Source organism: Nicotiana tomentosiformis, chromosome 11 (assembly GCF_000390325.3).
Source record: "Nicotiana tomentosiformis chromosome 11, ASM39032v3, whole genome shotgun sequence".
Classification (NCBI taxonomy): domain Eukaryota; kingdom Viridiplantae; phylum Streptophyta; class Magnoliopsida; order Solanales; family Solanaceae; genus Nicotiana; species Nicotiana tomentosiformis.
The window spans coordinates 21,451,536-21,466,858 of NC_090822.1; the positions used below are offsets into that span (position 1 = coordinate 21,451,536).

Sequence of the window (15,323 nt, forward strand, 5' to 3'; positions counted from 1 at the left end):
AAGGATGGATTGAATCTCTGAAGATTGCTCAATTTTTTGGGGTATTTTTCTGTTGATGAGAATCTTTTCTATAACTGAAAATACAAATTTTGTGTGTTATAATTGAGTTTGTTGAGTTATATTAGGAGTCTATCGCGTTAATTGATTCACTTACCGTTTTTAAACAGCTGAAGACTTTTTTTCCCTCAAATTCCATTACTGTATTCACGAATACAACTCGCGAATACAGTCGAATACATTCTCTGCTTAACTGGACTCCCCTATTTTCCGCCGAGTTTTGCTACTGTATTCATGAATACAGTAGCAAAAATACACTGAATACAGTTTATAACAACTGAAAACATAGCTATAGGAAGTAATTTAGTAAATGGTAGTTATAACAAGCTAATAATCACTAAAACATAGTGATTTCTGAAAATTTCTCTTATTTTTTCCATTTGTACTCCTTTTCTCTTCTGAACTTGAAATTGATAGCACATCTTTATCCTACATTACTTAAATTTATAATTTCAATCTCCAAAATACTATTTCTACTATCTTTCCCTTCCTATTATTAAAAGGTGAATGCGGAATTCAAAAAAAAAAAATATTTTTTTTTGAAATTTATTTCTTAAACATATATATAATATTTGTATGGTTATAAATTTTTTAAAAATAATAATTTTAAATATACCATAATGCTTGTATAGTTATAAGAATTCGTCATTAAAATTAATTGAAGAATTTATACTAATTTTTTTTAAAAAATATAACGAGATTAATTCTTTTTAAAACAACTAAAAATAGATCAAATACACTGAAATAGAGATTAGAAAATACTCCATCCGTTTAAAAAAAATGTTTTAGTTTGACTTGGCACACATTTTAATAAAAAGAGAAGACTTTTGATATAAGTCATCTTAAATAAGTCATAGCATTTGTGTGGTCGTAAAACTTTTGAAATTTATGGTCTGGAACGTATTATATCACTTATCTGCTATAAATGCTTCTTACTAAAAAGAATATTAAAAGGAATTAATATTCCATCCGTTTCAATTTATGTGAACCTATTTCTTTTTTAACCCGTACAAAAAAGAATGACTCATTTCCATATTTGGAAACAATTTACCTTTATGCAATGATTTATAGCCACACAAAATAAATGTGTCTCATTTTACACTATAAGTTCAAAAGTCTTCTCTCTTTTCTTAAACTCTGTGTCCAATTAAATGAATTTACATAAATTAAAACGGATAAAATATTTTTTAGACGGACTAATAAAAAAATAGTATCAATCATTTTGAAAAAGAGGGAGTAAGACCCAAACGGCCAAACCCAAGTCCTAATCCTGCTAATTTACCGACTTCAATCAATTGATTAGACACTAAAGAAGTAGAGAAGATGGCGAAGCCACACACAGTTTATGATGGACGCTTTCACACGTTACCATCCCTTCTTTGGAATTGGGAAAAGAGTACATCACTCCCTGTCCGCGACAAACCGAATTGACATGTTAATTCTCCTCACTCTCGATAAATCGGAGCGATACGATAAAATTTACTTTTCGTTGTATTCGTGAGATTATGATATTTTCATTTTTCAATATTTACGTTATGGAGATGACCCTACACTTTATCCATATGAAGTCAGACAAGAAAGAAAGTAAATGCGATAGTTTTTCCTTTTTTGTTTTTTTACGTATCAATACTTTTACAACAACAACAACATACCCAGTATTATCTCATATCGTGGAGTCTGAGGAAGGTAGTGTGTACGCAAACTAAATTTGTATAAATGAACATCAAACAAATAACAAAACTTTGATTATACAATTGTTATCATTAATTTCAATTTAGCACATTCTAGAAATTGAAGTGTATAAGTTGAAACCTCTTCATTTAGTTGTAGTCAAGCCAACATTGCAAGGGTATAATATTTTTTCCGTTGAAGAATATTAGTTTTGAATATTAATTATGTGAAAGTTTTTTCTCTCGAATTCAACAAAAGGAATATTGGTTTCTAATTAATAGTTTTTATAGCGATTTTCAAGTGTAACAAAAAGTATATTGAAAATAAATTGGTATGACGTGAAATATATATATTTTTAAATGTAAACAAATTATTTCGAAATGAGATTATATTTTAAAATATGATGTAATTTTAAAAATAAAAAGATTAGAAATTTTTGAATTTTAGTGTACACTTTCTAAAATTATTATAATAGAAGTCATATCATGGATAAAATCAAAAAACTGAAATCTTATGAAATATTTACATAAATATCCGGTCAGATTTATGATTTATTTTTTATAGCTAATATACATAGATGATCTACAGACAACACACGATTATACACATATTACATATGGATTGCATATAAATTACACAATCTTCAACTTTTTAAATTAAGTGGTTGGGTAAGCACTTATTTAGGTTGATTAGATAAAGCCCTAAGAAAAATATGAAAGAATTTCAACCAAAGACTAAAAATATAAATAAAGCTCTTATGACAATTTCTATTAAAACTCATCCTTTTATAGCGAATAAATTAATTTTTTTTGTAACAAAAGAAAGAAAGACATAAAAAATAAGATAAAATTAAATAAATATAGAAAAAATTTATAAAAATCCAAAATATATCAATAAGAGATGACAACGAATTTCTTAGGCGAGTCATTTACAATAACCTATACGCAGTATAATAATAATAATAATAATAATAATAATAATAATAATAATAATAATAATAATAATAATAATAATAATAATAATAATAATAATAATAATAATAATAATAATAATAATAATAATAATAATAATAATAATAATAATAATAATAATAATAAAAGGAAAAGAACACAGAAAAAGTAAGGCAGTTGACTTATGAAAATAAACTCAATCCTCGAAATCAGTAAAACAGAAATATTAGTGCTCAGAATCTTGTATGAAAACACTGAAAACTAACACAATGCAACAATGAATACAAAACACACAATTCGTCGCGGTATGCAACCCGATCCCACCGTACAAATATAATCCTCCATTATTTTACCGTATCAATATCAAGAATAACATGTAAAATTCGTTGCGGCGCGCAATCCGATTCCACCATATAATCAGAATCAATATCATAATCCTCGCTCATTTCACCAAATCAAAATCACATATAAAATCCGTTGCAGCGTGCAACCCGATCCCACCGTATCAATATCAATCCTTCCTTATTCCACCCGTTGTGGCGTGTAGCCCGATCCATAAACAAAATCAATTCAACAACTCAATTCACAAGAATCTATACGATTAAAGAATATGAAAGCAAAGCCATGAAGGAACCTCGTACCAAATCAAGGGATGCTACAATTAATACAAAGCAACAAGACAAGCCAAATATATGATAATTAAAGTGTACAAGTAAGACAAGTAAGGCAAGTAGCAATTAATCATGGAATTATGGAAGAAATGAGCATTTCAATACAAGAGTAAATAGATGACAAGTAATAAGTTACGACATATAAAGCAATTAAGACATGTAACGGTTAAGACATGGAATGAGATAATTAATGAAATACGGGAAAGCCTGAAAATAACTATTGTGACTGCGTATATACACTCGTCACCTCGCATATACGCTGCTACACATGTAATTCACATAACAGATAGCCCAAGGGTTCCTAATTTCCTCAAATCGAGGTTAGACCCAACACTTACCTCGCTCCGCAAGCAAATCAAAGCTCAAACAGGGCCTTTCCTCTAAAATTCGCCTCCAAACCAATTAAATCTAATCAAAATCGACTCAATATCAACAAATAATGCGAGAAAAATCAATTACAATACATAAATCTAAGATCTTTACACTATTTTCAAAAAATCAACAAAAGTTAACCCCAAGCCCGCTTGGTCAAAATCTGAGATTCAGACTAAAACTCAATTATCCATTCACCCCCGAGCCCGATTATACAACTAGTTTCGAAATCTGACCTCAATTTGAGGTCTAAATCTCAATTTTATAAAAACTTCCAATTTTTCCCAAATCCCTAATTTTCTACCATGAAAGAGCATAGATTAAGGTTAGAAATCAATGAGTGTTAATGGAAATGGAAGAAAACGAGTTAAAGTATACTAACCTATGAAATGGTGATAAAATTTCTCTTCAAAATCGCCTCTAAGCCGAGCTCTAATGAGAAGATGGTGAAAAATAGGTGAAATCCCGATTTTTGAAAGTTTAAATGATTGGGAGTCGGTGTTCATTGCGTTCGTGAGACACTTGACGCGATCGCGAAGCAGCAGCGGCCAAAAGCCTTCACGTTCGCGAGGGGCTGCACGCGTTCGCGATGGTCAGTCCCCCCTGGCCATCGCGTTCGCGTAGAACAAACCCTAGCTCCCCCTTCCCAGGCCTATTACTCTTCACGTTCGCATAGTGTTGGTCACGTTCGTGAAGGGTGATCCCACCATGGCTTTGCATTCGCGTACGCAGCCTCGCGTTCGCATAGAGGAAAAACTTTCCTAGTCCAGATTACTCTTCGCGATCGCGATGAAGAATGCATCATACATTAGCACACTTCAAAAACTAGCATTCTTTTAAGTTCAAAATCATCCGTAACCTATCCAAAACTCACCCGAGCCCAACCAAACATGCACACAAGTATAATAAAATTATACGAACTCGCTTGTGCGAGAAAAATACCACAATAACACCTAAATCCATGAATCGGACATCAAAAGGAATGATATTTTCAAAGAAACTCAAGAACATGCAATTTTACAACCGGACATCCGAATCACGTCAAATCAACTCCATTTTGCACCAAATTTTGGAGATAAGTCATAAATACTGAAATGAACCTATACCAAATTCTGAAACTAAAATCTGAACCCGGTAGCAACAAATTCAATATACGGTCAAACTTAGGAATTCCTTAAACCTTTAAATTGTCAGTTTTCAGCGAATTATGTTAAATCGAGTTAGGGATTTCCGAATTCGGTTACGGGCATACTCCCAAGTTTTAAATCATAATACGGACCCACCGGGACTATCAAAATAGTGATGCGTATCCGTTTACACAAAACGTAGACCGTAGTCAACTCAAAATGAGTTTTAAGGCAATATTACATATTTTTATCAATTTTTGACATAATTATTTTTTTGGAAAAGGCACGGATTACGGACACAAATCGAGAAAGGCTAAATGGAGCTAATCGAGGTCTTGGAATATAGAAATAAAGAGTTAAACTATAAATGACCTATCCGGTCATCAAAATTCTTATGCCCATTAGTTGTATAACAAAAAAATCATTTTGCAATAAAATTACTCTATGTAGTGATCGTAACTTTATCAATTCTATAAACTATTTCAGCTAGCTCTCGACACAGTTTCAAATGTACAATATAAATATCTTTCTATATAATTATCTGCGTGACCTTTTGATTATTTTAAAAAAAAATCTTTTTGTATTTAAACTCTCCAATAAACCAATTGATTCATGTAAGTGCAACAAAAGGATTATGAGTTCTAATTACTTATAAAAGACGATAATATCGTAGAAAAATTTATATTCCTCTATCCTAAAATACTTACTTTCTTGATGTCATCCAAGTCACCATGGAGGAACGCATGTTAACATCTAATTGAAAAAAAGACCAGCCTTTCTTGACAACAAAATCCACAAGACACCTGATGGTGCATATTGTTGCGACCAAACACACTCACGCAAGTATACGCGGTCGTCGAGTAATAAAGTGACTAAAAGTCGGATGTCGAACCCACGAGGACTTATGATTAACTATTAACTAAATTAGACTATCCCAATTATCTAAACAAGAATTAAATCTAAAAATATTTTATTCTAAACTAATTAAATAAAAAAATATAAATAATAAACTTTGAACAGAGAAAGAGCAGATTTTTATGATATCAATGTAATGAAAACGATCTCGGGTTATGGGCTATCTAACAATCCTATTGTATTCTTCAATTGAATTGACCGACTAATTTATCTAGCTTATTGGTTGACAGGGTTAATGCTCATAAGAATCTGTCGAGTTCTTACTTGCCTATTCAAGCTAACCTAACGCCTATATGTCTATGGAGTTAGAATCAACAAGAACGCATTTATAATTCCTGTAAATCAACCAAGCAAGGCAATTAGGTATATGTCTATCCTAACCACGAATCCGTTCCCCGATGCCCGAGTTCAAAAACTTGCCCTACTCAATCCTATATGCAATATAGAATTCCCACTTTCGAGTTCAATTCTAGATTCGTAGATAATATTCAATTGGTGATCAAGCAATTAAATAATTAAGTGCAAGATTGAATAAATAAACTAATATGATAAATCAAGAAGTCAAAATCAATATCCGAATAACAATAGTCATGAAAGAACCACAACCCTAGAACGTGAAGTTTAGCTCCACATAGACATGGTAGCCAAACAACAAATCATATACGGAAACATAAAAATTACTAAGTTTGGTGGGAGAAAGATGGAACTTGATGAATTCCGGCCTCCACGGCTTTTTCGTGGCTTTTTTCCCCCTTCCCAATATGTTAGATGACCTAAAAGAGGCGTTTTTGGCTTATATATTGCGTACCAAAGTCGTGGGCCAAAGTTCTCCTATTTCTAATCCAAATCAGCTTCAGGGATTGATGCTAGGGTGGATGCGTCGCATCCACCTCGTCCTCCACTTCTCAGCTTCGGATGCTACGGTGGATGCTTCGCATCCACCTCGTCCTCCACTTCTCAGCTTCGGATGCTACGGTGGATGCTTCGCATCCACCTCGTCCTCCACTTCTCAGCTTCGGATGCTACGGTGGACGCTATGGGCCGACTTCACTGCTAAGGGTGCACGAAATCTGATCTTTTTCTAGATTGGATGCGACGCATCCAATCTCTCTTCCTCTACCTAGAGCACCTTTTATTCATATTTTTGCACTCCAAACACCCTAATTCACCACACACAACTCAATTAGTCATAAAACCAATAATTAAACCATGTTGGGCATTTTAAAGATCAAATAACATCAAGAAGCGGTTAAAACATGGGTAAAGTAACATCAACACATATCGAAATATGCCAAACATCACTACCCCACACTTAAACCTTTGTTCGTCCTCGAACAAACCATCATATAGTAGACGAAACAAAATTAAGCTCTTATCATTCAAAGCACACTGCACCTATGACCATGGTTATTTGCAACAATTAGGCTCTAGACTATGCATCACATACACTTCCCTTTACTTATGCCCTTCTTTAAACATATTCGAACAAAGACAACATGCTCACAACAACCCTAACCTCAAAAACCGACTCAATGTCACTATGTACTCATGGCTTGAACACCCAACATCATAGAGAAGTCTAATAACGTTACCTATCCCTCGTGAAACCATGTGCCCTCACAACAAGAACAAGAGAGCGAGTTCAATCCACACATTCGAATCTCATGATCAAATATATTTTAATGACTCACATATATCAAAGAAAATCGCTCACTCTCACAAAGAAGTCACATGCATGAAATTAGTACCATAGGCTTGCCCTTAATGTAAATCTCTACTAATGTAAGCTCGCTCGATCTAAAATCAATTAGGACTTTTTCATGGTTGTAATGTGGGCTAAGGGACGGGTAGGATATATTTAAGGAATAGTGACTCACCCTCCTAAGCACTTTAATACATCACAAAATTACTTTAAGCGCAAATTCTTCAACACCACTTCAATTTCACAAACAATATCACCCCCAAAACAGTCCCTTTTTCTTTAAGCACTACTTTAATTCATACCCACTAGCAAGAACAAGATAACAATTTATTCATTTATATTTTTCTTTCTTTTTTTTTTTCCAGATTTTTCTCTTCTTTTTTTTCTTCTTTTAATTTCCGCTAGTGGTGTATTATTTTACAAAATAAGTGCACCCTTCTTTCTTTCATTGGTTCCACTCAAAAGTCACCCCACACTTAGTCCCTTCTTACTTCTTTTAGCGCTCATCTAACAATTAAAGTGCTTTAAGAGGTAAAAGGATCAAAACAATGTCAATTAAGAATAAAAAGGGTATAGGCTTGTAATGTGGGTACCAAATAAAAGGTCTACAGGCTCAAAAGGGTTAACTAGGGATAGATTTTATTTGTGATAAGCAATAAGCTCAAAAAGATCAAAGAAAGCCTAAAATTATTTTTCAAACCGAGCATCACCTAAAATTTTGCTTCAACTCACATACCGGGCAAGTTCTAGACACAAGTACAATACATGGACTACACAAAAACCTCACCACACATGGCACATGACTCATTAAGGACGGTTACATTCCGACTCTCAAGTAATGCAAGTATTCACGGAGCCACGAGATATTAAGCATTAAGCGCAAAGTGAACACAAGTCAAGAAAATGAGAAATAAGCGCCACAAAACATGCTATCCATTTTAACAAGGCATCATCAATAATTTCAAATCATACAGAAGATACTACACATGCGAAAGTATAAATATGTTACTATCAAACAAGTCAAGGGCGCCTAGGTTCATCATTCTTGCTCCTTTTATTCCCTAAATTCCTAATCTACTCGGAAAGAAAAAAACTACCCGGTTCAAACTACATCCCATGGAAAAGAACCGAGGCACAAAGAAAAACCACAGGGGATTATTACTACCTAAAGAAAGCTAAAAGATATATTTTGGATTTTTGTTTAGACTTTAATCCCTCAAGAAAACTGTCTAGGAGATCAATCGTCGGGAAAAGTCCAATTTTTCTAATTTTTCATTTTTTTTTCCTTCACAAAAGCTACTACACTTAAGAATGAGTACTACAACTAAGCTAAAATAGCACAGAAACTTATCCAAACGATCTCCTCACCCCACACTTAAAATTTTGCAATGTCCTCAATGCACATTATAAATAATAAGAGGGTAAACGAGACTCCCTGGTAGGCCAAAGGCCGAAGCAATAGCGGCTCACGAGGTACTCAGACTTCCCCAGGCATCGTCCTTTGTGTGGGCACCCCACACTTAGTCCTCACCATCTAGCTCGCTTTTGCACTCTTCTAATGGCTTTGCTTCCTATGCTCATAATCCTACAAAACAAAAATAAATACTACAAAATAATAAAAATAAAATAAAATAAAAAGTAAACAAAAATAAAAGAAAGCAGTAACGCTGGGTTGCCTCCCAACAAGCGCCTGATTTAACGTAGCGGCACGACGTGAACCACTTTTTGCCTCCACCTCGAACTTATGAATTGAGCCCCTAACATGGCATCCAGTTTGCGGCTATGCTCCAGTGGTAGGGCTACAAAGATAACCAGGCCAAGTAATAAATTTTTCACTCTACACTTCTCGGCCTTTAGATGAGGAATGTATTTTTTGCTTTTTGGCATGACAAATTCAAAAATATAGGCATCATGTTCCTCTTCCATTGACTCCTCCAAAGGCTTAGATGACTCGATTTCCATGTCATCATCCAAATACAATGTCGAAAAATGTTTAGAATGAGGACCAACACGCCCCAACTTTAGAATTGTATTACTATTTATATCCTCATATGTGCACACATTAGAGTCTTCAAATATAACATTATCTGCTACCTCGCATGGCTCTAGTGTACTTTTCTCAACATGGGCATCATCAACAGAAATATGCTCGAATGATTGGCTCTCCACTTTTAGCTCCTCAATTTGGCGTATAAGCTCCTTTTCAGCTTCTGACAACTCATTACTATTTTGTTGGGCGATAGACGCAACAACCTTTGCATTTAATTTATCTTGCAAGTCGTGAATAGTAGTGACAAATTTATAGATCCCTTGTCCCAGTTTAGATCTTCCCTCTATAAAGTGTCTCATCCCATCAGTAAGTTCCTCATGTTGAGCTTCATATATTTCTAACTTTTCAGCCTGTTCTGCCAGCCAAGTTTGGCTCAAAATCTCCTCTTTTTCAAAAATTTTCTCTTGTTGGTACTCGCTCTCTTCATTCAATTCTTCCATATTGGCCTTCATTCTTGTGATTGCTGCCCTCATTCTTTTCATATCTTTTTTGAGTTCATCCTGTTGCTCTGCTACTTGCCTCAGAATATCCCTAATATATGCATCAGGCTCTATATCCTGCACTTCATTGCCCCTATCAAACTCAAAAATATCATTAGAAAGATCATAATAAGGGCTCAGAGAAGGATGAACAAAATTAGGACAACCATCCCAATGGCCATCTTGACCACCACACATATTACAAATATTCCACTCAAAGGATTGAGATTGTGCGCACAACTCGCTCCTGGGAACATTCTGACAATTTTTCCACCAGTGGGGTCCTCCACAATATGGACAAGGATCATCAAAATAAGAATAACCATCATTCGAACAATTTTTATTCCAAGATGCCATGCTAAAATAAATAAAAAATACTAACTAAAATAAAATAATAAAAAAACATGAATAGATAAAAAAAATGTCTAATCTAGAAAAATAGCAAATTTCTAAGTCCCCGGCAACGGCGCCAAAAACTTGTTGCGACCAAACACACTCACGCAAGTATACGCGGTCGTCGAGTAATAAAGTGACTAAAAGTCGGATGTCGAACCCACGAGGACTTATGATTAACTATTAACTAAATTAGACTATCCCAATTATCTAAACAAGAATTAAATCTAAAAATATTTTATTCTAAACTAATTAAATAAGAAAAATATAAATAATAAACTTTGAACAGAGAAAGAGCAGATTTTAATGATATCAATGTAATGAAAACGATCTAGGGTTATGGGCTATCTAACAATCCTATTGTATTCTTCAATTGAATTGACCGACTAATTTATCTAGCTTATTGGTTGACAGGGTTAATGCTCATAAGAATCTGTCGAGTTCTTACTTGCCTATTCAAGCTAACCTAACGCCTATATGTCTATGGAGTTAGAATCAACAAGAACGCATTTATAATTCCTGTAAATCAACCAAGCAAGGCAATTAGGTATATGTCTATCCTAACCACGAATCCGTTCCCCGATGCCCGAGTTCAAGAACTTGCCCTACTCAATCCTATATGCAATATAGAATTCCCACTTTCGAGTTCAATTCTAGATTCGTAGATAATATTCAATTGGTGATCAAACAATTAAATAATTAAGTGCAAGATTGAATAAATAAACTAATATGATAAATCAAGAAGTCAAAATCAATATCCGAATAACAATAGTCATGAAAGAACCACAACCCTAGAACGTGAAGTTTAGCTCCACATAGACATGGTAGCCAAACAACAAATCATATACGGAAACATAAAAATTACTAAGTTTGGTGGGAGAAAGATGGAACTTGATGAATTCCGGCCTCCACAGCTTTTTCGTGGCTTTTTTCCCCCTTCCCAATATGTTCGATGACCTAAAAGAGGCGTTTTTGGCTTATATATTGCGTACCAAAGTCGTGGGCCAAAGTTCTCCTATTTCTAATCCAAATCAGCTTCAGGGATTGATGCTAGGGTGGATGCGTCGCATCCACCTCGTCCTCCACTTCTCAGCTTCGGATGCTACGGTGGATGCTTCGCATCCACCTCGTCCTCCACTTCTCAGCTTCGGATGCTACGGTGGACGCTATGGGCCGACTTCACTGCTAAGGGTGCACGAAATCTGATCTTTTTCTAGATTGGATGCGACGCATCCAATCTCTCTTCCTCTACCTAGAGCACCTTTTATTCATATTTTTGCACTCCAAACACCCTAATTCACCACACACAACTCAATTAGTCATAAAACCAATAATTAAACCATGTTGGGCATTTTAAAGATCAAATAACATCAAGAAGCGGTTAAAACATGGGTAAAGTAACATCAACACATATCGAAATATGCCAAACATCACACATCTTGACAACAGGGAAAAAAGTTTCATGAAAATTAATTCCCTCAATTTGTGTATCACCCCGTACCACTAATCTAGCCTTATACCTTTCCATAATATCATCATCTTTATGTTTAATTTTATATACTCATTTACAACCAATTGACTTCTTTCCTTTAGGCAATTCAATTATTGCCCAAGTCTTATTAGTCTCTAAAGCTTCAAATTCCTTCCTCATAACCCCTTGTCTAGCAGGGCTGGTAGCTGCCTGAGTATAAAAATAAGGCTCAGTTGCTGACGTGTGGGCAGCAGAAAGTGATGTGGAAGTGGAGCTGGAAAGGGAAGGAAGAAGTTGTGTAATAAAATCATTAAGATGGGAAAGTAGTGTATGAGTCATGCTACTTCTTCTAAATTCAGGAGGTGGGACATAATAGGAATCAGAAGGTACAGGAATAGAGGGGATGACTGGTGGATCAGAAGATGCAACAGATGAAGAAGGGACAGAACAAGGAAAGGAAGAAGTCTTAGATTGAAAAGGATAATAGTCATCAGCAGGAATAGAAGGGACCAGAGAGCTAGGGGATGGAGAAGACAAAAGGAATGGAAAAATTGACTCATGGAATGCTATATCTCTAGAGACAAAAATACCTCTGGTGGACAGATTGTACAATTTGTATCCTTTCTTACCAAATGGATAACCAACAAGCACACAAGGAGCTGCTCTAGGATCTAGTTTATCTATGTTAGACTTAGGGATAGTAGCATAGCATAGGCATCCAAAAGGCTTCAAATGAGTATAAGAGGGTAATTTACCATATAGGACTTCAAAAGGGGTCTTATTATGTAATCTAGTTGAGGGGAATCTATTTATTAAGTAAGTGACAGTTAGGATGCAATCTCCCCAGAACTTTGTTGGCAGTTTTGATTGAAATAATAATGCTCTAGCTGTTTCTAGTAGGTGTTTGTGTTTTCTCTTAACAATACCATGTTGGTGAGGTGTGTGTGGATAAGAAATTTGGTGGATATATCATTATTAGAGAAATATTGTAAGGCAGAATTGGAGAAATCTATTTTTAGGGTATTGTTACTTCTGAATATTTTAATAGGAAGATTGAATTATATTTTAATCATAGATATGAAGGCTTTCAACAAAGAGAAAGCATTACTTTTGGATCGCATTAAATGGGTCCAAGTTGCCCTACTATAATCATCCACAATGGTAAGAAAATATCTATCCCCAAAATATGTGTGTGTGTGTGTGTGTGATAAGGTCCCTATGTATCAACATGAATCAATTCAAACAAAGAATTAGAGATATAAGTACTATGAGAAAAAAGCAATCTATTCTGCCTTGCTAGTGGAAAAACAGGACATACAAAAGATTGTTTAGAAGACAAATTAAAAGATATAGAAGGAATGAGCTTCATTTTAGCAAATGGAATATGTCCTAGCATATGGTGCCACACTACATCATGCTTATTTATATTATGCATATCATTGGAAGAAACTAAAGGAATAGAGTTCAAAGCACTCTTATTTTGTACAACTTTATTAAGGGAAACATCAGAAACATTCATAGGCAGTACATTTTTATTGAAAACAGAAATAGAAAAATTAGAACCAGGAGTAGACTGATGCTCATGAAGAAGCTTGTAAAGTCCTTGGTCCAATTTACTAAGTTCCAGAAGCTTCCTCATGGAAAGGTCCTGTATGAGAATGCATAAAGAAGAAGTAAACATGATTAGGCATTTAAGTTGTTGAATCAATTTATGTACAGAAATCAGATTATAGTGAAAAGATGGAATATATAGTACTTGATAGAGAGTCAAAGAAAGAGATAGTAACAGATCTAATGGAAGTAACCTTTGCCTTATATCCATTAGGTAAAGTTACTAAGTAAGAAGTAGTTAGTGGTATGAGGTTAAAAAAGATATCTTTATTAGAGGTCATGTGATCAGTAGCCCCACTATCTATAATCCATACACTTCTACTAGTCCCAGACAGCAAACAAGCATGAGAATCATTATCAAAATAAACAGGCAGAGATAAGACACAACCAGCAAAATTGGCAAAAGCCATCAGGTTGGATTGAGAGCCAGAATCAGAACTAATTTGAGTCTGTGCAGCAATGACATGAGCTGTGAATATTGTAGTTTGGTCAAATTAGGAATGGATGAAGCTTGATAATCATAAGATGGACCAGGAGTACCATTACAGATCTGAGGAGAAGCAGATTTCTGACCAGGATATGGACATCCAATTTCAGTAGACACATTTGTAGCTACCCTCTTTCCTTTATTTAATTTGAAATTCTGGGAAAACCCATGGAGTTTATAACATTTGTTAATTGTCTAACCTGGTTTCTTACAAGACTTACAAAACACATTGCCCCCCTGGATTGATCAAAGCCTATCTTCTGATTGTACTGTTTTAGAGGAAATGACTTATTGTTCATATTGGCAGAAAAGAAAGCAGACTTTGGAATAAGTTGAGGAGTGAAGTGATTTTGTATTTGATTCTCATCTTGAAGGAGTATATTGTATGCATTGTCAAGTGAAGGGGGAGGTTGCATCATCAACAAATTACTCCTAACCCCCAAATAAACTTCATTCAAACCCATGAGAAATTGATGAAGCTTATCCCCATCCTTATCTTTTTGAATACCCATCCTTATCCTTTTGAATACCTATCTTAGCAACACAAATACATGAATTACCATGATTTTTACGCACTATCCCCAACTAATTCCAAAGCTTCTTCAGTTTTTTGAAGTGTGAAGCAATGTTAAGTGATCCTTGCTGAGTTGAGGCCAATTCTTTTTTAATTTCAATAACCTTAGTCCCATTTACATCCCCATACCTACGCTCCAGTTATTTTCAAATACTCTCAGCAGTTTCTAAGTATTGGACACTCTCAGCAATAACTGGTGAGAGTGAACTGGTTAACCATGAGATTACCATATTGTTGCACCTATCCCGCTGTCGTAATTTTGCAGGGTTGTCATTAGCAGATGGTCTAGGACAAGATCCATCAACAAAAGCAATTTTATTTTTAGCAGATAGAGACACTATCATGCTTCTCTTCCACCCCCATAACCAGACCCAGAGAAAGGGGTACTAACTAGACACGTTACAGGAATATCAGAAGAGTGTATGAAAAGAGGACTCGAAGGGTCAGAACTATACGAAGTTGCAGCAGAACAAGAGTTAGGGTTCACAGGTACAGTTGAATTCACCATAGTGAATCAAGTAGAAAAATTTGTATAACAAGATAAAATCCAGAATCAAAATTGAGAAACGATCCTAAACATGCATTTATAAGGGAAAGACAGAAAGAACTAGGGTTACCAATCTCCTTTCTTTATACTCGAAGAAGTGAGCCTTGAAACAATGTAAGTTGATAGAAGCTTGCCGGAATCAGAAAAAAAAAAACGTCAATGCCTGAAAGAGAAAGGAATGTCGTCACCGGAATCTCAGGAACACCGTTCACCAAAAAAAACAAACAGCAAGCTCGCAATTTTTTC

General features: G+C 34.8%; 1 protein-coding gene across 1 annotated transcript; it reads right to left on the bottom strand.

Annotated features, from left to right (window-relative positions):
• Positions 1-11,948: 11,948 nt before the first annotated feature.
• On the bottom strand, positions 11,949-14,468 carry LOC138901123 (uncharacterized). Its single transcript, XM_070188861.1, has 5 exons — positions 14,157-14,468; positions 14,016-14,112; positions 13,664-13,938; positions 13,177-13,506; positions 11,949-12,584 (listed from the first exon to the last, which is right to left on the bottom strand). The coding sequence occupies exons 1-5, from the start codon at positions 14,466-14,468 to the stop codon at positions 11,949-11,951; spliced, it is 1,650 nt and encodes a 549-aa protein (XP_070044962.1).
• Positions 14,469-15,323: the final 855 nt, after the last annotated feature.